The 26,792-nt window shown below is 38.1% G+C and overlaps 1 protein-coding gene across 1 annotated transcript in view; it reads left to right on the top strand.

Moving 5' to 3' along the window:
- Nucleotides 1–26,792, top strand: part of OXCT1 (3-oxoacid CoA-transferase 1) — an 81,663-nt gene that overhangs the window by 17,283 nt on the left and 37,588 nt on the right. Inside the window, exons 5-7 of the mRNA XM_053931520.1 lie at nt 4,979–5,128; nt 6,934–7,040; nt 12,132–12,192. Of these exons, the coding sequence (XP_053787495.1) occupies nt 4,979–5,128; nt 6,934–7,040; nt 12,132–12,192 (318 nt within the window). The remainder of the gene's footprint in view (nt 1–4,978; nt 5,129–6,933; nt 7,041–12,131; nt 12,193–26,792) is intronic.

A 26,792-nucleotide genomic window follows, 5' to 3' on the forward strand; every position in this document is an offset into this window, starting at 1 on the left:
ACTTAATTTTGTTTATATCAATCAAATCAGAGTGGGCTAAGAGAAGTAAAACCAAATTTTAACACTCCCTTCCCGTACACATACTTTACCCCAACCCTACCTTCTTCCTGCTTCCTGTGGATTCCCTGCAGGGTCACAAGTCCTGCCAGCAAACCTGTTGCAGCATGAGCTCCTCTTTCCTTGTGGTCCCAGGTCCTGCCAGGAGCCTGTTCCAGCACGGGCTTCTCATGGGGTCACAGCTTTCTTTCAGGCATTTTCCTTCTAGGGTGTGGGATCCTCCAGGGGCTGCAGGTGGATTTGTGCTCCCACGTGGCCCGCCATGGATTGCAGGGGCACAGCTGCCTCACTGTGGTCTTGCCAAGGGCGGCAGGGGAGTCTCTGCTCTGGCACATCGTGCACCTCCTGACCCTCCTCCTTCACTCACCTTGATGCCTGTTCCTCTCACATACTCTCACTCCTCTCTACTCTCAATGCACTTGCATCTGTGCAAGAGGTTCTCCTTCTTCAGTACTCTGTCCCAGAGGTGCTACCACTGTTGCTGATGGGCACAGCCTTGGAACCAGCTGGCACTGGTTCTGTGGACACTGGGGGAAGGTTCTGGCATATTCTCACCCTTCTAGCTACCAAAACCTTGCAAAGCCAATACACCATCTTAGGGTCATGCATCTGTTAAGCACTGACTGTCTTGTTATTTGTGTGAATTCCTTTAGTTGAATTAGTTAATTAATAATAGATTATATTAATCTGAAGTATATATACACACACACACATACGTAAATTGTAGAAAAAGGCATAAAGTATGCTCAATACTGTGACCCCATATAAAGGGAAGGAAGTCAACGAGCTGCTCTGTTCCCATTTTGGTGGCAGGTTTTGGGGATGTTGCATGTGCAATGCCTGCCACCTAGGGGGTAGGAATCAAATTTGGAGATTTCATTCATTGTGCGACAAACTCCTTTTTGGCTCGTTCATTAACTTAGCGAAATTAATCTGTGTATACTGTTATGAGCAAATTTAAAACTTTACTTTTTAGCACCTTATTTTTAATTATTTTAGCACTGCCAAGCTACTCAAATAGCATGAATGCAGTGACATCCCAAAATCATCAATATCAGTCATGTTCTATTGAGATCAACTTCTGTGAAGTTGTTGTTCTAACTTTAAAGACTACGGCATGTTAGTGTCTGGCATTTTCAGAGGTGACACATAAAATTTGGGCTTTAAACAACTATTTATGTGTCTGGGAAAAACAACTGTGTTAAGTTTTTAGTAAGAATAGTACCTTGAGCTCCCTCTCTTGTGAATCACAGAATTGGTCAGGTCGGAAGGACCCACAGTGGATCATCTGGTCCAACCTCTTTGCTCAATCAGAGCACATGGCACAGGACTGTGTCCAGACGGTGCTTGAATATCTCCAGTGAAGGAGACTACACGACCTCTCTGGGCAACCTGTTCAGTGTGTGGTCAATGTCATAGTAAAGAATTTCTTCCTCATGTTCAGGTGGAACTTCCTGTGCATCAGTTTCTGCCCCTTGGCTCTTGTCCTGTTGCTCAGTTCCCCTGAAAAGAGCCTGGTCTCTCCTCTTGACACCCCTTCTTCAGATACTTTCAGGCATTGATAAGGTCCTAAGGCCCTAAGCAGTCACCTCTGCTCAAGGCTGAACAGGCCTAACTCCTTCAGCCTTTCCTCATAACTGAGATGCTCCATTCCCTAAAGCATCTTTGTTACCCTTGAAGATGCTTTTCCTGATGCACTCCAGGACACCACTGGCCTTTTCCTGATGCACCACAAGGACACACTACTGGCTCATGCACATCAGGAGCCCCAGGTCCTTCTCCACCAAGCTGCTTCCCAGCAGGTCAGCCCCTGGCCTGTACAGGTGCATGGGATCATTCCTTCTCAGGTGCAGGACCCTGGATTTTCCTGTGCTGAATTTTGGAGTTGTCATGGTTTGACACTGGCGCAATGCCAGTATCCTCATGAAAATGCACTTTCTCTAAATAAATGCTGTGAGATGTTATCAGGGACAGAGCAGAGTAGGCTCAAGCTTAATAACAAAGGAAAAAAACTTTATTAAACTACTACTAATATAGAAAACACATAAACTAAATCTAGGATGAAGACCTTTTAAAACCACCCCTCCTCCTCCTAATTCCAAACACACCCAGCTATGAAACATCACCCGGGATTCTTTATCAAATTACCACCCTTTAGGTAATCTATGCTTAAACTATCAAGGGAGAGAGAAGTCTCTCTTGCACCACAGGCCCCCCAGGAAACACAGCTGCCCCCCTGTGTTTCCCTGTCACACATGGCAACTGCCCGGAAGAAAAATCTGCCAGTGTGACACTCTCTTTTTTATGTCACAGTGCTCTCACTACCGTGCATGGACAGACTGCTCGTAGGGCTCCTTTAAGGATGCTTTGCCACGGACCTAAAGATATAACAGTTCAGTTTCTCATCCTGGGACTACAGTCCCCCCCATTTTCCCCTGGGGCCGAGGGGTCTAAAAACAGGACTCATCTTCTTCCCGAAGACAGAGGGTATCACTATTCTCTCTTCAGCTCTCTTCATTTCTCGCTATTCTTGTGCTGTTTGAAGCTGAAACAGGTCTCCCTGGGTCACTACTGCATCCCCCTAAAATGCAGTCTCTATTGTAGGAGATTTTGGTTCAGTCCATGGCTAACAAGAAGAGTCTAGCTAAAAGCTACTTCATCATCTCCTCCCACCTAAATATTTCTTCTTCTAACATCTCAGGTCCCGGACTATCTCTCTTCCACTACAAATCAAGGAGGAGTAATACTTTAAAAAAAAAGCCCTCATTTCTTGGAAAGGGTTAAAAGTTCAGACTCCCTGGACGGCCGATATCTCAGTCCGGCGTTCCGCCTCCCACGCTGGGCATTCCACCCCCTTCTCCTTCTCTGCCGGCAGATTTCCAGGTGCTGCCAGGCTCTCTGTCTCTTTCCCTCTTGGGGGGGGCGGAACAAAGGCATCTCCACTTCTCTCCACCCTTCCGTCCGCAGGAGCTGGCTGGGTTCCAGACCCTCAGCCCCTCGGCCTACCTGGACAAGGCCACATGGCTTCCCCTCCCCCACCCAGCCTAAGGCTGGGCAGGGGGGGAGTCTGCACTCTCTGACGACCGGAACCAAAGAGACAGTTCTCTTGGGAGTTCTTGCTTTTAACCCCCTGTGTTCTCAGAGGCGTGTCTATACTTTCAGTGGTCACTCCAGGTGCCAATATCCAAACCTGACCACTGATTGGTTTGACCCAACTTCCTGGAAAAAATTCACTTCCATGTCAAACCACGACAGGAGTGTTTTTCTCTACCCATCTCTCCAGCCTGCCAAGGTCCCTCTGAAGGGCTGCAGAGCTCTCTGGGGTATTGGCCACTCCTCCCAGCTTTGTGTCATCAGCGAATCTGCTGAGGAGGCATCTGTCCTTCCTCCAAGCCATTACTCAAAAGTTAAACAATACTGGACCCTGTATTGACCCCTGGGGGACACCACTAGTGACAGGCCTCCAACTAGATCCTGTGCCACTGATTGTAATGCTCTGGGATTGCCATTGAGACAGTTCTCTATTAATCTCACTGCCCTCTCATCCAGTCCACTCTTCCTGAGCTTGCCTATGAGGATGCTGTGAGAGAATGTTTCCTAGAATTACAGACATTAGTGGAAAAGTTCCTTTTATATCCAGTCAGCAGACCTGAAGATAGCCAGATACTTATCATGTCTGATGTTTCAAATATCGCAAATCTCACAATGCGTTTTTTTCCTTCCTATTTAATGTTCAATACTTTCACCTAGGGGACCATGAACTCCTTAGACACATAGTTGGCTCTGTGGACTACCGATAAGCTATGTAGATCCAGCATGGAAATAATGTGTCTACAGTATATAATGGGAAACAGTAAGGTGAATTAATTACCTGCTAGGAGATGTGGGGATTTAAAATACTTGTGTCAATAAAAACAATCTTTCCTAAAATAGTGTGGTGTAACCTTAGGCAAAATGGGAAACTTTTATATTATTGCACAGTAAGGAAGACATCATGGTGAGATCTTGAAATGATAAGGCTTCTTAGAACATAGGATTCTGTATCATTGCATGGTTTGCATATGCCTCTAGCCACGATTTTGAAAACCAAGCAGAAGCCATGGTGTTTCTTGCAGGATAACTGGGGAAAGTAAAATCTGTGTTGTAGAGGCTGTTAAACTGGGTAATTGACCATGATGTTTTTGTCTTGCTTTGAATCCAGGAGAATATAGAAAAAGAATCTGGGAAATGACACTAATGAAAAAGAAACACACATCTTTGGCCATACGTACATAATTAAGGCGAATGAGGAATTTTTGCTGTTAGTGTCCTGTACTATGGCTGGACAGGGGTTCTCAAAAAAGGAGAAGTGTGCAGATGGGGTGGTCAAAGAGAGTATAAAAGCTGCTCTGTTAGCTTTTTGGTATTCTTGGCATGGGCAACCCAAATTACTGGACTCCCTCTTCCTTTCTCAATCTGCCATGCTTGGCTGTTTCAACTAGGAGTGGGTTCTGAAGTTTTTCTTAGAATATTGAAGAATGAACATCAATGTTTAGGACTGTTAGAGAAGAAAAACCTTCTAGGATATGTAGCCAGGTAGGAAAGAGAAAAATAACACTGTACTCTTCTCAAGAATAATTGGTTGGGAAACAAACCGAAGGAGAGGAGACATAGCCAAGTGCTGGCATATGGTAGGTAGTTGTATGACTGTGTCATCTTGAGCAGTTCATGACTGTGTGTCAAACATTTCTTGCCATATCCAGTGCTAGTCCCACATGGGAAAGCTAAAATGTGAGGAAGAAATAGATGATCACATATGTCTACTGTGTGCAGAAGGAAAACCTACAAATGGCAGGATATAAAATAAAGTTAATGCAAGCCATTCATCAAAGTTTGATTTGTTGTTCCCAAATGATGATTTCTTAAATGTGTTTTCCCATAGGGTACACTTGCTGAACGTATTAGAGCAGGAGGAGCAGGAATCCCAGCATTTTACACCAGTACTGGCTATGGGACGCTAGTGCAGGAAGGGGGTGCACCCATCAAGTATAACACAGATGGCACCATTGCCATTGCCAGCCAGCCAAGAGAGGTAAGAGGTGTGATTGCCATTAGGAATCCTTCAGCATTGAAAAATTAATTTCTAACATATTTACAAGATTAACAAGTGTTTAAGAAGGAGTTAAATTTAGCTTTACTAAATTCAGTTGACTGGATGTCTATGGTACCAGACAGATTAGTTTTGCTTCCATTGCTTACTGCTGTCCTCTGTGATGTCTTAAAGAAATTCTTACAGTTCTAGAGTGATTTAGCATCAAGACCTGGTCCAAGTGAAAGCCTGCCTTGCTGAGTTACTTTTCATTTGACCATTCTTTGACCAGGTTTGCTGTGTATTCAAACTAAATTCAAACTAAAACCTGTTAGTGGGGCAGGTGCTCCTTAAATACTGCACTTAAATATGCAGTAAGCAGCCCTGCAGCTGCACATGGAGCTCAGCCTTGGAAGAAATGGGGCATTCTCATATTAGAATGGCAAGAGCTCAGCTGACACAAATTTCAGGAAATGCATTTCCCAACATTTGAAATGAAATTTAGTATCAGTTTTTAAAACTGCAAAGAAATAAAAAGACTGTGGCTTTCAAGGGAGAAGCAAGGGTTTCATTTTGAAATTGGATGTAGAATTTGGAGAAGGGAAGAGACGTCTCAATGCCATAATTTTTCTTGAAGAAATGGGTGGGGCTAATATTGTGTGTTCCAATTTGGCTGCATACAACATTAAATTTCACCTCAAGTGCATTTCTGGGGTACAGGTAATTACACCCTAAACCATGGTTTTCATGTATTTTATACATCACTATTTGCAGTATCTATACTGCAAAATAGTATATTGCAAATATATTATACTATATGCAAATATATGCATATACTATATGCACTATATATATTATATATATATACATATATATATATATATATATATATATGCATATAGTATATGCAAATATATTCCCTTATTTTTTTTACTGCATACATCATTATGATGTTTTACCATTTGGAAGAATGTTTTGTTTGTTAAATAGCTTATAATTTTAATAAAAGTTTTCTTAATTTGTTTTTCTTTTGACACTTGTGGGAAAATCTCACTCTCCTCAGTCTAATAACTATGGGGTGCTAATAACATGACTAGCATAATTTGTTCAATTCCATTCTCCACATCCATTTTGCACAGAAGCGTCATTTTGTAAAGGCTCAGATCTCCTTTTGTGGTACTGGCACACTGATGTCTGATACACTTTTCTCATACTTCCCCTTTCATAAATTTTAAGTTCTAAAGTAATATTTGTGTATACTCTTACCTTCTACATTGTTAAGAGAGGTGGTCTTTAATCTCTCTGTATAGGATTGAAAGACTAGCTCTGTCTCTCTTCCATATTTTGATTTCAGGCACAGTATCATTCCTTCAAAATATTGATCATAAATGCAGGGGAAACCAAATGAAACTCAGCCTGTTAGATGAAATGATTTGAGTAGTCTGTCTCGAATTGACTTAATTTTGGATTTGGTGTTGGGCAGTGCTTATGACCTTTTTCAGTAATTCTGCTTTAGCACTTCAGTATTTGGTTAGCTAGTAGATGTGCAGGACAAAGTATGTCTAATTCCAGTAGATGGAGCAGGAGGAATATGGATTCTCATGATTTCACTAGAGACACTATGATAAAACTGGGGTTTATAGCCTTTCCATGCCTCTCTATTATCATACAGCTTTTCAGTAAAAACTTTACAGAGTACAAAAAGAAGTTGAAATATAACTGTCTGCAAAATTAACCCCTAAAATAAGTATTCCATGTGAAATCTGTTGGAAGAAACCTGTATCTCAATTTTGGACTTTTCTCTGTAGGTGAGGGAGTTTGATGGCCGTCACTTTATTCTAGAGAAATCTATTACAGGAGATTTTGCTCTTGTGAAGGCATGGAAGGCTGATCGTGCAGGAAACATAATTTTCAGGTATGACTTGTTTACTGGTGGGAAAAGATTATTTTACAGTTTAGGTAGTGAATGGGAAGGAGAATCCAGTCTCCTGTGTTATGGCAAAATAATGTTTTACGTATTTCACATTCTTTCATATTGCCTTTCCCTACTGTCAAATTACACTGCTATAAAACACCAAAATGTAATTGCTTTTTCTAATGAATTTTGAGAATTCAAACATAGCTATGAAACAAAGCATTCATAGTTAAAAATGAGACACAGCAGACCAAAGTCATTATGATGATTTTTGAGAAACTTAGTGACATTCTCTTTCTTTCAATATTCATGTTAGTTTGGGTGTGTTTCTTGAGCAATTAAAGGCTAACCCAAGAAGTACAGGTTCATGTACAACAGAAGAGAAGGAAACTGAGTCAGTCTTTGGCCAGTCAGTGATGGGAAAACTGATTCTGTCTAAAGAAAACTGTTTAAAGTTTTTTTCATCTCAGAGGTGTAGGGAAAGGCATCATATGAATTTAAACATCTTTGCAATGAAAAGTTTGATGTTGTACTACTGAGAAAATCTTTTCTATGAGTTGCTCTGTTTGTGTTCTGGTTTGTCCTGAGCTGAAGCAGGAGAGTGGTTTGCTTATGATAATGCTTGGTTTTTATTTGTTTGTCTTATGGCTATCAGATGAAAAGGTGAGTGTTATAGTTATCATGTGCAGTTTATTACAAGTGCATGCTGATTGAGAGTCTGTCTTTGTATAGAATAAACAAGGAGTTGGAAAAGCAACTGAAAAATATGTGTCTAAAATAATACCCATAAAGTAATGCTTTTCTTTATATGTTTATATGTGTGTGCATATATATTTTTTATATACCACATAATTAATACTAAATTAAAATACTTGAAAATTTATAAATAAGTTTTTATTTTGCCCAACTCTTGACATCCTGACTTGCCCACTTACAAGACAATATGGTTTCTGATAGAAAGCTGAACTTTCTTGTATGTGTGCAGATGAATTTGATGGCTGCTAAACTGCTCTCCTTAGGCTCTGGTACATTGAATACAGGAAGCAGTCTTCTCCCCTGGCCTTGTCTTTGATCCTGAGCCACTACTCTCTGTGCTTTTATCCTGTATCTTTCTACTGATGCATAGTAGATACCTCTCAAAAGTTCTTTCATTCTCCACAGAAAGACTGGTTGTGTTCTCCTTTTACCCTCTTCCTTTATGTCCTGTTGTTCTCTATGCCTTTCCTTCTTCCTGTTCTTTTCAGAAGTCTTTGTTATGTCTCCCATATTCACACAATACAGCTGATAATAGACACTTCCATCTGGAGTGAAGACCTAAAAATCTTGACTCCTCCCTTCAACTGTAACAAATTGAAGATGGAAACTAATCATCCTCTGGTGTCCTATTCCATATAAAATATTGCTAGCTCAAAGGAATGTGCTTATGATAAACAGTGATCTGTTCTGTTTCTGGATGAGATACAATTATCTCATAACATAAAGAAACATAGGGTCATCTTATAACTTGCTGTCTGCTACCACTTTCACAGCAGTGTGGTACTATTCATAGTGTGTTTCCTGTGACTGTATGAAGCCAGTAGCAATGGTGTGTCTGCCAAACTGTTAATCTCCCTCAAGCTAAGAGATTTTAAAAATTTAGAGGTTGTAAGTGTACTTTAGGTACACTTTCTTAGACCACAGGCTGGCATTGATTTTTTTCCTATTCTCATACATCAAGGTATACTGTTTTCTTGGAATTCAAAATGGCATCAACTTCTTTAGAATGCTGGGGTCCTCCTTTATATAATTTTTAAAGATGGGAACCATCTTTCCCTCTTTCCAGTCACCTGGTACTTGACCGGACTGCCATGACTTTTCAAGTATCATGGAGTGAGATTTATCTGCCTCCTTTGGCTCCCCTCCCTTTTTACCTGGTTCCATTCTTCTAGGTGTTCTAGCCCAATCTACCTCAACTTTACAAGCAAATACGTGGCTTGTTGGTGATGAAAATAGAGTATTGACAAAGAATCAGAAATGTTGAATGGATAGCCTGAGTCGGAGCCTCTTCTATGACAGTCATGTCAGGTCATCTCTTCATGCTTCAACTGGTTCTGCAATACATAAATTCAGCTCATACCTGAGGTGTCTCTGTATCTTCATATCACTAAATTTGTAGTGGATGTAGTTTGTTGTGTTTGTGTTTGTGGATGTAGTGTTGTAGTTTGCTATCTTTTGCCTCTGGGAGAAAAGATGTCATGCCTTTGGGTCATAGAAATCCAGTGGAACAATTGGAACATTGTTCCAATGGAACTTTATAGATGTTGCTGAATCTAGATGTCCAGAAATTTTTCTTAAAATAAAAAGACAACGTCGTCTAGCTAGTTTTTGAATTTCCTACTGCTAACTCCTTAACATTATTCTGTGTTGGAAAATAAGTGTAGTGCTTCTGTTTTTTTTTTTTTTCTTCTGGATGATGTGCTCTTTAGAAATAAGGCCTGTGATCCCATAAAACTTCTGCATGGTGTAGTCTTTAGAAATAAAGCCTTTGATCCTGTAAAAGACTGTGGCTTCTGAAACAACTTTACTAACTCAAGAACAGTTTAAATGGCAGAAGCTTTTATAAATTACATCAGATTAGAGACCATTAGCTCTTCTTAATGTCAAATTAACATTGAAAAGTTTTCTTGTAGTTTTTTTCTCTATGTAAAAATAATTTTATATCAGTTTATTTTACTGATAGAGTAGCCACTACAATCTTGAGAAAGTCTTTGGCTCAAAAAAGTAGTTACATGGGATGAAATAATGAATTGTTAGTTTTGTCATCTCCATTTCCCCCATCTGTATCCATTTCTCAGCTATTTTAATTCAGGTTTTTATAGCTCCATTTTTTTTCTCATTCGCTACTCTGCCTAGTTAGGGGAGTTTTCCCTGAATCACTACTAACTAGTATTGATTTTGCCTCTCAGAGGAGAGTATAAATTCATGTTGTGGGTTTTTTTCCCTTTTTTTTTTATTGTTACATCCTTCCTTTGGGTCTGTATAGCCACCAAAAAGACCCATGGGCAGCAGATACTCATAGCATCATAGAAGGGACCCACAAGGATCATCAAAGTCCAACCCCTGGCCCTGCACAGCACCATCCCCAGGAGTCACACCCTGTGCCTGAGAGCATTGTCCAAACACTTCTTGAGCTCTGTCAGGCTGGTACTGTGACCACTGCCATGGGGAGCTGTTCCAGTGCCCAGCCATCCTCTGTGTGAAAATCTTTTATCAAATGTCCAACTTAAACCTTCCCTGATTCAGCTTCAGGCTGTTCCCTCAGGTCCTGTCACTGATTACCACAGAGCAGAGATCAGTGCCTGCCCCTCCTCTAGCCGTCACAGGGAAGTAGTAAGTGCAGTGAGTTGTCCCCTCAGTCCCCTCCAGGCTGAACAGACCCAAGTGACCTCAGCCACTCGTGATTTGGCTTCTTGTTAAGGCCCTTCATCATCCTTGTGACCCTCCTTTGGACAATCTCTAATAGTTTAGTATTTTTTTTATGTTGTGGCACCCACAAGTGCCCCCAGCACTCGAGGTTGCCCCAGTGCAGAGCAGAGCAGGACAATCCCCTCCCTTGCCCGGCTGGCGATGCTGTGCCTGACGCCCTCAGGACAGGGTTGACCCTTTGTTAGAGGCTTCACAGCTGCTGTATATTGCCAATAAAACGGCGTTTCCCCAAGATAGTGTCTTTGGGTATGCTTTGATTGTGTCGCTATGTGCGCTGGAATCCCGTCCGAGCTGCCAGTTGGTGCCGGGCCTTGGCCGCGTCCCTGCCTCTCTGCGCCCGGAGCCACGAGGTGGCAGCAGCGCCCCGAGGCTCGGAGCGGCTGCGGCGCCGGGCACGAGGGAGGGAGGGAGAGAGCACCTTGTAGGCCAGCTGTTGGACTTCATCGTCTTAAGGGCTTTTTCGCAGCTTAAATGATTCTGTGAGTCTGTGAACTAAGGATGGTCAGGGGGAAAAAGTGCTTCTGTGGAAAAACGATGTGGCAAAGGAGGTTTTATCTTGTTTTGAAACCTGGTTTCATGGATTTTGATGAAACATTTCCAAGAATTCTGCTTTTTAACAGAGAAAAATGCTGAGAAGCTAGCAGTGGAACACCACTAAAACCTTCATAGTACTTCTTAATTTTGAAATGTGCTGCGCAGCTTTGTTTTGTTTCTGAAAAACACATGGAGTGGCTGACGCAGGTCACTTGTTTCCCCTGTCCTCCTAGGATCTTGGTGCAGTTGCCAACACAGGTATACATGTTAAGTATTGCTTTTATTCTCTAGAGGTCTTTTTCCTTGGTACAAAAATGCTTTGTGGGAATACTTAGGATAAATGCCAGAGTCTTACAGTGAGTGCCAAAACGGACATAGCTTTGGTTTTTTTAATCTTGTTGGTTTTTTTGGTATTTCGTTTGGTTTGGTTTTTTTTTTTTTTTTTTTTTTTTTTTTGGTTGGTTGGTTTGTTGGTTTGGTTGTTTTTTTTTTGTTTTTTTTTGGTTTTTTTTTTTTTTTTTTGTTGTTGTTTGTTTTTTTTTTTTTTTTTTTTTTTTTTTTTTTTTTTTTTGTTTTTAACTAAGAGAATTGGATTACATTTACTACTGGGAAAAGTGCTATCCCAAGTCCTAGTCCAAGTTAGGAAAGCATACTTGAGAGATTCTTAGGCCTGGTGCTTGTCCCCTGTGCAAGTGTGCATTCTTTGTGCAGTGAAATAATGGCATTGTACAAAGTCCAGCTTGCCGCTGCTGCTTTTAGATCCAATAAATGAAGATATCAGTAACATACCCAATTTCAATTAAACAGTGTGCTGATTTAAAGTCAAAAGAGCTGTAATAAATACTTTCTAATGTAGCAAAATATTATTTCATTTCAGATGCATCTTACACAATTCCATAATACTTTTTTCTCCCTTATACTTTTTTTTAATTAGTTCTTCAGCTATTTGCATTTGGCAAAAAGCTTTGTGATGCTTAAAATATAGACATTCCTCTAGTAGCTTATCTCTGAGAAGTCTTCCATTGTACTATTATGGCCTTTAATATTTATTAATCTTCTTTTTTTTTTTTTTTATTTATTTTTGTTTTTCAGGAAAACTGCAAGAAATTTCAACCAACCTATGTGCAAAGCTGCAAAGACAACTGTGGTAGAGGTAGGGAATTGAAACATAGTAAGCCCTATACTGGTATAGTCAACATACCCCTTTATCTTACATGGTATTCTGGAGACAGGCTGCGGGGATTTCAGATCATTTCAGAATTTCAAATCAGGGTCAGTGGTCTAACCTCTCTCCTTGGATTGCCTTCTCCTGACACTATGCTCTGCTTTGATGAGTAATTCCTTTGTTGCTGTACATCTGATGCTGACCAGGACTTTGTGTTTACTGTGATCAGCCTTTGAAAGGGAAACAAAGCAAGAGCCTTCAGATTTGTTAAATAAAGTAACATGTGGATGAAAGAGGAAAAGATTAGGCTTAAGCTATGCTTGAGAAGATTCACTTAAGACTTTATGCAAAACTTCTTGAAAATAAAATCAAGTACATAACATCATAGATTAGGCAAACCACAGAGCTATCACAGTTGTGGTCTCTTAAAATTTAATAAATTACATAAATATCAGTTCACAATGAGATACAGACATTTGGCTGTGTCTTGAGAAAGAGGATGGACTAGCTGATCTAGAAGTTTCTTCCAATCTTTTTGCCCTTTTTCTTTATCTGAAATGATAATATTTAAAAATATGAAGCAGCCTACACTGGAAAAATATTAGTGCCTGGAGAGTTGCTAAGGCATAGCAATATGTAAAAGATAGACTGCTCTCTTAGCTTTTTCTTCACTCTCTGGTAAGTTTTTTTATATGCCTAATAAAAGCTAAATGCAGTTAGGCAGTAAGATCAAGACAAACTCTCCTGGACTATTTCTAGTAAATGGTAGATAGAAAAGGTTTTATTTCTTCAGGGCTTTTTGTTTGTTTTGTTTGGGGCTTGGCTTGGGTTTTTGTTTGTTTATTTGTAAGATGTTATTTGGAAAATATATTTAAGCATCTCTGGATAATACATTTGGGAACTTCTGTTATTTCTTTGTGCCTTACAGAATTATCACAAAAAAATACCATGATATTTACCACATGACTTACACTGACCATACAGCATGACATTCTCATGTTTTGTTTTTAAGAAAAGTTTCAAGTATTTTTCTATTTAAAAATTAAATAAAGAATCCTTTATTATATACACTTGTCCTTTATACCTTGTTCAGTCTGGCATTTAAAGAATTTAAGTAGATCGAAGCCTTCCACCTACATTCCATATCAGCCTCTCTTTCTGCTCTTCTATCCATGTATGATAGGGTAGAATTTTCCTGTCAGTGAGCAGCTGATGTGACATCATGTTTGCTGTAATTCCATTTATTAATTGTTAGTAGATCTGCTGTGAACTGTGTCCACTCTGAGTTTTATTGCATTTTCAATACCATTTAAAAAACCGTCAATCTTTTTGCAAGATGCATTATTAATATCACTTTGCAATTTGGTTTTTATGGACAAATTAGATGAAGATACAAAACCACAGATATAGGACAAATATTTTGAACCATCCTTGACTTAACTTCTAAATATCATTCTTTTAAAGTGGAATTCAGAATGTTATGTTTTGGTGTAGGAGTTAAAATCCAGGAATCCGAAGGAAATATCTCTATATGGTGTCTGGTACATCCTCAGTACTGAGCACTATAAGCTGTCTCGGCTTATCAATAGGGAACTGAGGCAGCTAAAAATTTGAGTTTTGCCTAACTCCTTACTTAGCTCAAGGCTGAAGATTGAAGGGATAAGAAAAAGGTTTGTATAGGGTAGTAATTCAGATACTGTCTTGGCAGGAGGGATTTCTAAATTCTGGTGGTTCTTCCCAGCTCTGTTTCTGTTTTTCACTGGCTGAACATTTAACTGAATTTAAGCGGACAGTTCTAGTCTCTAGGAGTAGAGACTTGAAGCCGACCCTGCTCCTTTTCATCAAAATAGCTACAGGTCAGGCTTGTCTTCAAAGATAAAGTGATTGACTGGGGGTTTCAGGATTGTTTCCACTTTGCTGAGATGTACTTTAGTTTCTGATCATTGATACAAATATGGAATAGTATTTGGCATAGTAAGATACTAATGAAATATAAACTACTGGAAATCCAATCTCAGTGTATCTGTGAACTTGCTGAAAATAGGAACTTAACTGGAAATCATTTACATTTGTTAACATGTTCTGCTAAATTAACCTGATGACATGTGAAATCTGACATGCATACACAGTGAAAGACTTTTTTTTCTTTACTTAATGCTGTTGTTCTCTAGTTTTAGTCTGTGTGGTGTTTTACACACTCTTATCTGAAGTACAGATAAGACAATAATTGGAACAATTCAGAGGCGGACAAATTTTGTCGATGTGAAAGATAAGAGAAAAGAAAAAAAGATAAGGGATAGAATTGCCTCACTTCTCAAACTCACAGATGGATAGCTATTGTTTGCTTAAAAATTCTCTATTGTGAGAAGAGAGATTGGCTGTGCACAGAGGCATCTGAAGAAGGAGGAAGTCAGGCTGTACTATTACCTATTATGTTTGGGATACACAGTGAAGAATTAGTGATTTTTAAAATGTCAGATTAAACTTTCAGCCTTGTTTATTTTGAATAGGGAAATGGTCAGAAGTAGCCATTCAGTACTCATTTTGGGATCAGAAATGTATTGATTTTAAGCTTCTAATTAAATGCAATAAGTGCTTGCTGATCTGCACAATTTTTTTGAACTGTTGCATGCATCTCTTTTGTTTATCTAAGTGAGAGGGAGTAGAACCTGCTGTCAAGATAATAAGGATGGGTTATCTGAGATAGGGTTATCTGTCTATAAAAATCGAACTGTGCCAAATCCAATGGAATTCCTATTTTAATTTGAAGGTGACCCATTATTAAAGGTCAAAAAAATTTTTCAACTATATTGCATGATTCCTGTTATTTGTAAGTTAACCTTTGCAGAGAGAAATGCTAAATAATGTTGGTAACATCAGTTATTTTGTCTTTATATAAAAGTGAAATGATGCAGGGAGTTCGTCTGCTTCTTGCTTCAGCTTGCAGAACTTTGCAGAAATTAAGCATGCTGTCAGTCCTGTCAGTCCTGTAGCTTTGTTTGAATCTAAGCTCTCACCCACTCAGCCTGAAGCTTTTAGGTTGTTTTTTCAGAGGTATAAACACTTTTCTGCTCCTGTAGCAAAGATGGCAGAGTTGAGAAATTGGCTGATACAGAAGAAACTCAATGGTGAGAAGTTAAATACAAGCCACCAGTGCTCGTAAAGACTCAAAGGAAGAGCATGGCATGTGAAGAAACTTGAGAGGTTGTGTGGTGTTATAGATGTGGTAACACTTCCAACACTGTTGAATGAAAGTGAAACTGAATTGAGGAAGTGTCACTGCTGTCACGACCCTTAACAGAGCCATTGAATTTTGTGATGGGAAATGAACTGCGAGGCAGCTTGGGGTTGCAGAGAGGCCTCTTGGATATGTGCCTAGGCTAAGGGCTGTGATAACAGGGTGCTTCTTAACATGTGCATCTCCCTGTAGAGACACCTCTGAGCAGATCCCCACTGGGGCTTTTGGTCATGACACTTCTTTTTTGTAGGGAATTTAGGCTACCCAAAGCTACGGGAGAAAATATGGTGTGACCTTGCCAGATGTAGTGTCATGATAGCACGGGAAAGGGTAATAAAGGCTTGGGCTCTTGCTTTCTACCACAGAAGAGTACATAAATGTGTGTAACTGGCCCAAATGACCCTGAGCTCTTATCTGTTTTCTTTTCATTCTCTGCTGTGAGACCTACTGAATATTTTATCCTGGTGAAGTGGTTTGAGATATCAGCCACGGCCACTGTGAAAATGTTTGGTAGTGGTAATGGTCAATATGTTTAGAAATATTTATTGACTTGCTGTTTGAATATCCAGTTTGAATAATTTTCTTGTTCAGATCACAGATCTCCTTGGGTAAATAGCATTTACACATCAAATAATATCAGGGGAGGGAAAAAAAGAGAGTATACTTTCTCATAAAAATGCATTAAATAAAAATCATTAAGCCCTGCATTTTATCTCTGGTTGCCTAGTAACAACACAGCCACATCAGTGAGACCATTTTCTCAGGTACAATGAACTGCGTGGCACTAAGGGACAGAATCAGACTGAAATAAGCAATTTGTATCCTGTTATCTGTGCTAAATCATGGCATTTGGTTTTATTGAAGAAAGTCAAAATGAACCTTTTTTTGTGTGTATGTCTATACCTCCAAATGCTTTAACAATGGCAAAACTTACCTCACGTGCATAGCTCTGTTCTGAGGAATTCTTCAAGATTTTTAGACAGCGATGGTTTAGTGTAAAAAAACTGTAAGTACCACTTTAAAGTGGAACAATCATCTAATAGAAACTTTTTGTTACCTGGGTGGTCCAGCCGTGGAACTCAAAAATGAGCCCTGGTAGAGGATGGGTTTGGGAAAGGCACAGACTTTACATCAGTGTGTGTTTCTGTGAAACCACAGATCAGGATGAAAGACATAGAATTAAAGTCCTCTGCAAATGCTGTAACCACTGAGCTTTTGTGTTGCTGTAGCTTTTGTTGATATTATTTAACTGCTCAATGATGAGTCTGTGTGTACTTAGGCAATGGTTGTAAGGGAGTATCCCATGGATCTGCAGTGGCAGAAGGCCTTTTTATGAGAATCCCATTTGTCACAGGATGGACGCTGAACTTCTTAGTCCTGCCACATTACCAGCTGCTTTTGGCACAAATGACAGTAGAATTCTACTTGCTGTTATATGCTCCTATAATACATTATGTATATATGTGTATATACTTATATATACAATAAATATATAAAACTTTGTATCTTGAATATTTAGGTAGTTAGTCAGGGCTTTTGACTGCATAAGTGTATTTACATACCTAGGCCTTAGCTAAATCCTGAGTTAGGGCTGCCCGTGGATCTGAATTTAGATAACCCAAGTATAAGGTATAGACATTACAATAACCTTTCCCAGAGGAATCTTAGTTGAAAGATTTGAGTGAACACTTGTGGGAGAGCAACTTTGAAATACAAGCTCATGATCCTTAGAATATATAGAAGGGAAAATAGCAAAATATCGGGAATGTCTCTTAGGAAGACTGATTTCATCAACTCAAAGACTTGGATTGATGAAGACTTTTGGGAGGCATAGCAAAGAAGAAATGAAGTTAGGGAAAGACTGCGTTAAATGCTTGAGAATAAAATTTTCCAACATGGAGGAAGTAATGGAAGAGCAGTAGGAGTTTGACCTTGATCACAGTTACTGTAGTTTCAAACACAGAAAAGAAGTATGATAGAAAGTGAGATCCAAGCTCAGATGTCTGAAGCTAAGCATTACAAAGCCAAACCAAACCGAAAAGCTTAAGCTTCTGAAAAATATCCAGCCCAGTACAAAATAAAGTCTACTTGAAAGTAGCAAGAAATCTTTTTAAAAATACATACATAGCTGACTGGGAGACCAAGAATACTTCACCGCTCCATGAAGTGACTAAAAGTATCAGTGCAGATTACAGCAAAGGCTGAAGAGTTTAATGCCTTTTCTCCTACAGTACTGAGGAACGTTAATTATAGCCACCAGTTTTGTGGCTATAATGATGACAGTCATATAAAGTTAAAGAGAAATTAGAGAAGGATTGGAGTCGAAATTAAAGGACTACTAATATTGTTTTGGAAAAGCAGCTCCTAGAAACATTTGCACACCACTGCCACAACAATTTTAGTTTCCCAAAAAGAATCCCACCCCTAGACTTGAATATTCTTTTATTGGTTTTATTTCTCTTCATTGTATTTGATTCCTTGCTTCTGTGCGTGCATGTGCTTATTAAAAACAGAATAAAAAACAAAACATTTGTACAGCTGTGGTGCAGACCCTCTTAGAATGATTAGAAAAGTTCAGGAATATACGTAGTACTGGGCTAGAAGGGACTTCATATGGTAGTTCTTGTCACATTTAGTTAACATGCTTCTAATTCATGGTATGATTATTGGGCTGTCCTCTGCTGGGCCAGGAGTTGGACTTGATGATCCTAATGGGTGCTTTCCAACACAGCATACTGTATTCTGTGACTCTGTTCTATTCTATGATTTTCAGGGGAATAAACTTCTTTGATAGTTAATTTGGCAATATGGGATTTGTTGATGTTTTTTGTTTGGATGGGCTTTTGTGTTGGTTTTTTAACTGTTCTTTTATTTCCTGGTTGTTGGTTTTCTTCCTACAATTGCTTTTCTTTTATATGTAATGTCTAATTAAATGGCTTCAGATTTGGCACTTTGTTGCTCAAGTAGTGAATATTAAGTAGTTAAAATTCGTAGCAGATCAAATTGTTGCTGACTGCTGTTCAGGTCATTTTACTTACTCATAATATACTGCTGGAAGATTTGAATTTGTTTTTCTTTTATCTGTCTCTTATATTTCATTCCTTTCTAAATTGTATTTTCTTGTATCATGAGTTTTCTCAACATTCAGCTTCATAAGTTCATTGCAGATGAGAATGTATTCTTCAATGAAAAAAATTCCTTTTATCCTTGTCACATATGTTAAGAACAAATATGGCATTCAAAAAGAACAAGAAAAAGCAAGTTCGCAGTTGATCAGTAGATACTGTAGATTGCCAGGAAGTAACTGTGCTGGAGAAACTGATGGAAAGCCTCTGCTTCTAAAGCTAAATTTAGAGAGTTTTTCATAACATGTTCTAGAAATCCTCGCAGAGTGTGCATTTGAAGTATATTTCACTAACAGTACTCATGTCTTCTATCATGAGAATTTGAAAACTAAATTTAAAATACTCCAAATTTTCAGCTCCGCTCTGTGTATAAGATGTGTAAATCAACCAATGACTTACCTGCCATTGCATTTAAAATCATGCATTATTATAGGACTGAAAAAATGGGAGAGTTTTAGGCATTATTCAAGGAATTTACAAGCATATATCCTGGTGTCTTAAAGCATTAATTTGTTTTCTGTGCTATTAACAACACTGATGAAGATTTCTAGTATAGAATGAGAAAGATTTAATATCCAAACTGAAAGTCTTCCAAAAAATTGCGTTCTGACACGAAGCAAATGTATCTTTCAGATGATCAACATAGGAGATTTGAAAAGCTGCAGCCTCATAACTGTTGCTGGAGTGAAAAATTTTGAGTAATTGAATCAGTAGCTCAGATGTTAGCAGCATCCTTTTAGCTCTTGCAGCATCCCTCCCCTGCAAATTATATTGAATTACTCAGTAAAAAAGTGAATATTTAAAGAGAACTAATGGGTTGAGATACCAAGACTGACTTGACTTAAATCATACTGATTTTTCAGGCTGCAGACAATGGTAAAAGAATGAACAAGGACAACAGAGTAGTTTTCCTTTTCTGTGTCCCAGACAATTTCCTAGTCTTCCTCTTTTTTTTTTTTTTCTCCCCAAAACGTTATTAAATTCTGTTATAATGAACTTTGAAGAACTTGCACTCAGGGTGTCCAGTGTTTAGAAACGCACTCTGGACACCCTGTCATTCATCATTCATCATTCATCCTGAGTGAATTTATATTCCCACGCATATAAACAAAGATCCTTAGTTTGCAACTTCTAATTCATCTAGACAAAGCAGTAAGTAAACAAATCTTAAAGCAACTTCATGTTTGAACAGGTGTTCCTGGATGTTCCTTTATTACAGAGAAATAAGCACACTCCTCCTTTTTGTTAACCTTTGGAATAAGTCAAATGTATTTTATCAGTTTTCTTCTTGTTGCTGAAAGAAGTGGAGAAAGGCAAAGAGTTGTGGGTTTGATCCCCGTATGGACCATTCACTTAAGAGTTTCATTCCATGATTCTTGTGGATCCCTTCTGACTCAGATGATTCTGTGAAATAATCCCAATCAGAATGGAGAAGGTATGTAGCCAATTGGCTCTGTAAGCAATGGGATAAGGAGCACTTGTGCTCAGGACAATTTTTCACCATTTTTAGTGAAATCAGTTTTCTTGTAAGGCTATGATAATCAAAAAATTCCATTTTTATAGTTTGAAGGACTGATTTAAATGTTTCTGCCAGCTTCAAATAGTAATAAAATGCTTTTATAAAGTACTTTATACTTGAGGTTTTTAAAATTTCCATATGTGTCTATTGCTCTATTTTCCAGGCACCTTTTAGGAAGGATAATGATTAAGTGCAAGAAAACTTTAATTCTTCTTAGAATATGTTACTGACAATCTTTTTATATACACATTTCTGTGGTCTGTTGAAAGTGTCTAAGCCACATCAGTTGTTTTGTTTCTTTCAGACTTTTCCTTGAAAGGTCCTCTGGCTACCTTCTTCCTCAAAAGTGTGGAGAAGTTTATTTATCTTGAATATTTTGGGAGGTTGGGATATCTGCTATGATTCTGAAGGTGAAATGGACCACACTAATTCCTTGTTGAGAAACAAAGCGATGGCATGTCAAGTAGTTTCCAGAACTCTTTGTAAATTACCACTGTCTCTAATGAACGTTGAAATAAGGAGAATGGATGTATGCATAGAACATGCCATTTTTGGATGAAGCTACCTTTTTGTTACCTTTACTGAAATACCTGCAAAGCTTCTTTTTCTTACCAGAGAGAACCAGCAACATAATTAGCTACAAATCAGCTGCTAATACATTGTTTTATGTTGCTATTACATTGCTATGTATCTCTTGCTGAGCATGCTCTGGTCTGATCCTTAGTTAGAGAGATTCCTTGAATCTGAGGGGGATTTAGTTGCACTTAAATAGATTTTAAAGTACAAAACGCACCTTCTTGGATAGTGCAATTAAATCTCTGATTTTTTTTTAATTTTTGTTTTACTTTTCTATTTCTCACTTAAATGTATTTAAGTGTATTTAAATTCCACTTAGTTAATTTTTGAAAGTAAAGCTTAAATTTCTCTCCTGACCTTTAAGTTACATTTCTTGGAATGTGTAGAATATGAGACCTTTTCTAGTCTCTTTTAATTTGTCATTTCTCTGATATGAGTAAGAATATAGGGTCTTTTGTTGTGGTTATGGGTGGGGTTTTTGGGGAGTTCTATTATTGCAGGTAAAATGTGAATAATTTTAATAAAAATTAAAAAATAAAAATAAAAAAGTCAGTTATTTATTTTTACCTTTTAATAAGTTCAAAGGTTGTCAATCTAAAGCAATTTGGAAATAAGTAACAAAGTATGGCAATAACAAATTTAAAGCAACATATGTTTTGTTTGCAAAAATGTTATATTATATTCCAGTACAGTTAATATTGTTAGCAGCTATTCTGTTCTGGAGTGGAAGTATTTGGGATGTGGTCATTTCTCTTATTCAGCTGAGTAAGGATTAAACAGGTTCTGCTATTAACTGGCCCTTAGCAAATGAAGACCATGTTCACAGATTGCAGGAGTTTTGTATTTTGTCTTCCGGCTCTTCTTCCATTATTTAATTCTATGAATGAAAAATAATTACATCATGTAATCAAAGAAACTATTTTCCAAAGTTTCTATCTCCAGATGTGAGATGATTTTGTATATATTCCACATGGATGGTTATGTTTTAGTTTGTGTTAAGAACCTAGATATTGAATACAAATTAGGTGCTTTTTCGCCTCATTTCATCAAGAAAGCAGAAGTCACAAAATACGATCACAGCCAGCAGGAGTTCACTTATGACTTGTATCAGAGCAACCACAAGGTTTTGGAAAGAATCACTCCTTAGGTGTGCCTGCTGTAGGAGCCTGGGTTGATTGGTAATGCTGGGGCTGCTGGACTGCTGGATCTTAAAGTAATCTCTCATGCTTTCAATTCAGGTAATTTTACCATAAAATAATGGAGTAAAATCCAAATGAGTGAATTTAAGAAGGTAAGAAAGCAGCTACTTCATTTTCACTTTTTAGTGGATACAGAATTATATAGACATATTAGTGCAAGTCATCAAACAAGCAAGCCCATCATGGAAGAACTTCTTTGAGAAATGTCAGTATCTTCAAACTTTGAACATGTTCTTGAAAGTTAAGACTGTTGTGTATCCTCACTGTGCTATATGTGACTAGCTCAAAAATTTCTGAAGTGTAGTTCTATGTGAATGGGAGAACCTCTTTAGAGACTGGTGGTTAAATTTTTCCTATTCTTCCATGCATGCACACAGCTTTACATATACATAACCTTTGCAGATAATCAAGTATACTTCCTCTTTTCTTCGTGGTATTTATACTGGAGCTGCTGTGTGTGAGTACCTAGAGCTGGTAATCTACTGCTGTCTGTTTTCTTCTCTGCTGTCAGCAGTACAGCATGGAGGAAGATGTCAAATGTGTGGAATGGAATGGGGCTATTGAAGGAAACAGGGACCAGGTGCAGAAAAGTGTGAGAGGAGATTAAGCCTGAGGCAACTACAAGTGGAGGTAGTCATTGAGGAGACTTAGAGCAGAGAAAACATACGTGAATTGAGTATATTCTAGCAGGGGCTCCTGATTTAGGAGGATCTGTAGCCACATGACGAAAAACCTGGAGACAAATATAGGAGATTTATGTCAGTTTTGCTTTCCTAATCATCAGATACAACATACTGGCAACAGATCTCACTGTTTTTCTCTGTGGTGTTTACAGAGGATAACAGTCTACTAGAAAGAAGGAAAAAGGTACATAAGATCTTCAACAGCATGAAACACACAAATAAACAACTGCTGTGTGCTGTTTCTGTATGGCACAGAGAAGGGATTACAGTGGAATTACAAGAGGTAATAAGAAATGTTTTTCATAATAGTTAAATTTAAAAAATACATCAGTAGAGTCTCTTGGGTTCTAAGAAAACAATTAGTTCTTGGCTCATCAGAAGCTGATGTATGTCTAGCCTCCGACTGAGGACATCCTGCAACTGACACATTGGTGGCAGCTGGGAGACTATAACCAGAAGTACCACACTGCCTTTTAAGATCCTATTGCTTTGAGGAAGGGCTATTTGTCTAAGTGGACGTCCAGTGTGACCCAGACAAGGCTCATTGTATGAAAGGTTCTCTAACAAATATGAACTTTACAGGTTTTTACTGTTCCCTGCCCCTCATTAAGCTTATGAAAATATCTATTTGAAGTCTAATATGACCATAATGCAGTAATTGTTGATCAAGATATGCCTTTATAAGGCTATTTGGTAGTTGCTTGATTTCAAAGTTATAAAAGTCTCTTTTTTAGGATGGATATTGACTCACTGTCATTCCATTACTGCACAATTTTGGCAGGGGTAGAAATTTCATGGTCTGTCTGATCTTACAAAAGAAGAGAATTGAACTCAGAAGATCCTCTGTTTCATCTCCCTGCTTGCAGAACTTAGTAACCTGCTTTGCTTTTTTCTGTAGTTAAGAAAGTTTGTATAATATGTTATTAATTTCTAGTGAACTGTTTTCAGAGTATATTTCGCAGTTTTAAAATACCAAAGCTGCTTGTGAAATTCAGTCTAAACAATTAATATTAACTTTTTCCCCTCTTATTTGTCATTAACCATTGTGAATGGTTGATCACAGTTTCTATGATCTTGAATGCAGACACATAAAATTTATTATTATAACCCTTCTCATGTATTTTAAGTTTTTTTAATTTTAAGATTTTATAAATGTTACAATGGATTTTGCAGTGACATCCTGACACTTCCAGTAGTGAACTGAAGATGTGTACTGATGAGTTTGTCTTGAGCATCTAAGTGGCTAAATTTTATTTCATTCCTCTTGTTATTTTGGACATTTAACCAACTAATGTTTTATTTTACTAATGTTCTGCTAGGAATAATCATTATTTTAGTTTGAAGAACTGAACTAAGATAATTAAGGTAGGGATAGAGAGATGTCATAGTTTGTATAAAAATAAGCTACTTAAAAATGCTTAGGTTTTGTTGGGCTCTGATTCTCCCCGATCTATTTTTTTTTTCTTTCATACTCACATGTTTTTGGTTTTTTTTTTTTTTTTTCTGTAATAAGGAATTAAATTGCAATTTCCAGTTATAGCTTAGTTTTAGGAAAACTGAAATTTAAAACCAAACCAGTTGAAAAAATTTAACATATTATAAAGTATATAATTAGGCTGCAGAAATAGAGAAAAGTAACACATTAGATTCAAAGACTTTTTTATTTTTGAGTGTTTTGTCATGAAGTTTGTCATTGTTATTTCCTTACCAGTTTTTGGTAAGGAACCATAGTTTTTTATTTTTCTTACTTCTTATTTTTCTTACTTTACATACTTTTCTTACTTCTATATCTATCCCTTTTTCTCTCTATAAGCCTTCAGAAATTCTGGAATAAAACTAGAAGAATAGCTGAATTTCTGTAAGGAAAAGGAATTCAAATTGCTTTACAAAGGAAAAGTAGATGCAAATTACAGAACAAAGTGATATTGTGAAGCAAAGGACCACTTCCTTTATGAGTGTTGATACAAAACGGAATGGCAGAAAGCTCTTGTGAATCATAGTGGAGAACAGCTTTTGTATTCTGGGTGTACTTACAGATAAACCAGTGTTTAGGAAGGACTGAATTCATTCATTCTCCTTCCACTGTCAGCAATCAGAGAAGATTTGCAAGAACACTGTCCCCAGGAAGAAACCTCCAATACTGTGCAACTCTTAAAACAATGAAAGGATTTTTGAGTCAGGCATCAAAGCCTTCCCAGAAGAGGGAAGTCAGACTTTGTGGTCTCCTGTATTTATTTACAAAGATGTAAACATTTTCTGTCCTTTTGCATATTGATGAAATAAAGATTTAAGATGAATGCATATGATCAAGGCCATCTAAAAGGTACCAGAGGATTTTGATTTTCTTACTACAAAGAGTACAGGAGGTGGTCTGCCCTGATTAGTTCCCTCTCTATGCTTTGCCAGACTTGGTGTCTCTCGTGTGAGATGACACATAATGATTTTTGATGTTTACAAAGATTCTTCTGTATGTTACAAGTTAATGCCTGAGGCAGGGTGAGTACAGAAAAAAAAGAACAGAAGCATAGGTAAGATGAGAGCAGAGCAGGAGAAAAACTCACACGCATCCTTTGAATCATTAATATGCATGTGCTCCTGCCCTTCTCCTTGAGGCTTCATCTACAGAGGTGTTACAGGGCTGACTCCTAAAAAAATAAGAAATCTGAAAGGGAAGTAAATACACCCAGTGATGGTACTATTAAATTTGCAGTATCATTCTTGTCTAGAAAGATACTTGGGCAATGCCTTGCAGTGGCCAGAGGCACTAGGGTGCTAATTCCCATAGCCATCAGATTTCCTGGTGTCACTTCAGCTGGCTCAGCTTGATCTCTGGCAGTGCTGATGGCAGGCAGCCCATGTATAGTGCCTCATCATCCAATTCCCTGGGAGACAGAGATGGAACACTCAGACGGCGTTTGTACTTCCCCTGCTTGAATTCTCCCTTTTCCATGTAAACGGGCTGATTATTTCACTTGCAGACCTGGAAGACAGTTAATTTTTCATACATCACATGCAAATTCATAAACCCTTTTCAAAATTCCTCTTTACTGCTGTGGAGGTATTTGAACATATTTAATTTTAATTACATTTGATGCTTATTCCACATAATGGTAGAACATGGAAAGGTGTTCCAGTCATCAGGGATCCTTACGCTTATCTGAAATCCCTAGGACAAAATACAGTTTGCAGTGTTATGTTCATTTAGGATAATGTTTGGAAATAATAGAGGAAAAACTATTAGGCTGACTGCTGTGTCCCAAGAGACAAAATACAAACCAATTAGCAGAATGGCGTGACTGATAACGAAATCCAACAATTTATTGTTGGATGAATAATTTATTTGGTGTATTCTATGGGGGGAGAAACTCAGTGTGTCAAGTTTTCTGACAGCATAATTCTGTTTGAGTTTGTTGAATTGTGCCAAGATTTTGGTTTTTTAATCCCAGCTGCTGCAGCAAATAAATGTAGTTGTTCTGTGAGAAAGTTCAAATCAGGAGCAATTAGTATTCCTCAGGCCTAGTTTTCCATCTAATAAGTGAAGACAAATTTAATTAGAAAGGGTGAATTTGGGAATTCTGGTGGTAGCAGATCATCTGCTTGCATATTGCTTCATTGCAAAGTCTTGTCTCCTGCTTCTCCTCCCTTTTGAGGATGTTCTGACAGTAGTCACTCTACCAAAAGGGCAGTGTGCTTCCGCTGTGTGCTTTGGGGTTCTTTAATTTTACCCGCTGTTTGACTTGGTCTCCATGTTAATCTTAAAGTGAGTGTATCAAATTAGAAACTTCAAGTGAGATGGATGAAACTGCAGCATTTTTCATGAATACCCAAATCAGAATTTTCAAGATACTGATTTGATTGTATCTCCTTATCTTGCAGGTAAGGGCTATCTGGATGTGGGGCTCTGTTCTCCATGAGCACTGAGGCTGGTGTTGTTGTTATCGCCTTTTGCTTAGGATGTTTGCCTTGCAGATTTCACAGCACATCCTTTCTGTCTCATTAACCCAGGGCTTTTTTCAGGGATCATCTGAACCTGATTCTGTGATCTTTAGTTTTTAATTTTTTTTTCCCTCTCCTGCTTTTCGGGTGGATTGGTTTGTTTCTTTGTTTATTGTCACATTTCAAGGCACAGTAGGAAGGTAATTGTCTATCAGATGTACTATAGATTTTGGTATTGATCATATTGTACAGCAGGTTGTCAAACTGAGTTTTAAACTCTTTAATGTTGCTTCACTGGTGACAGCTATTCAG

The sequence above is a fragment of the Vidua chalybeata genome, chromosome Z, assembly GCF_026979565.1.
Source record: "Vidua chalybeata isolate OUT-0048 chromosome Z, bVidCha1 merged haplotype, whole genome shotgun sequence".
Classification (NCBI taxonomy): domain Eukaryota; kingdom Metazoa; phylum Chordata; class Aves; order Passeriformes; family Viduidae; genus Vidua; species Vidua chalybeata.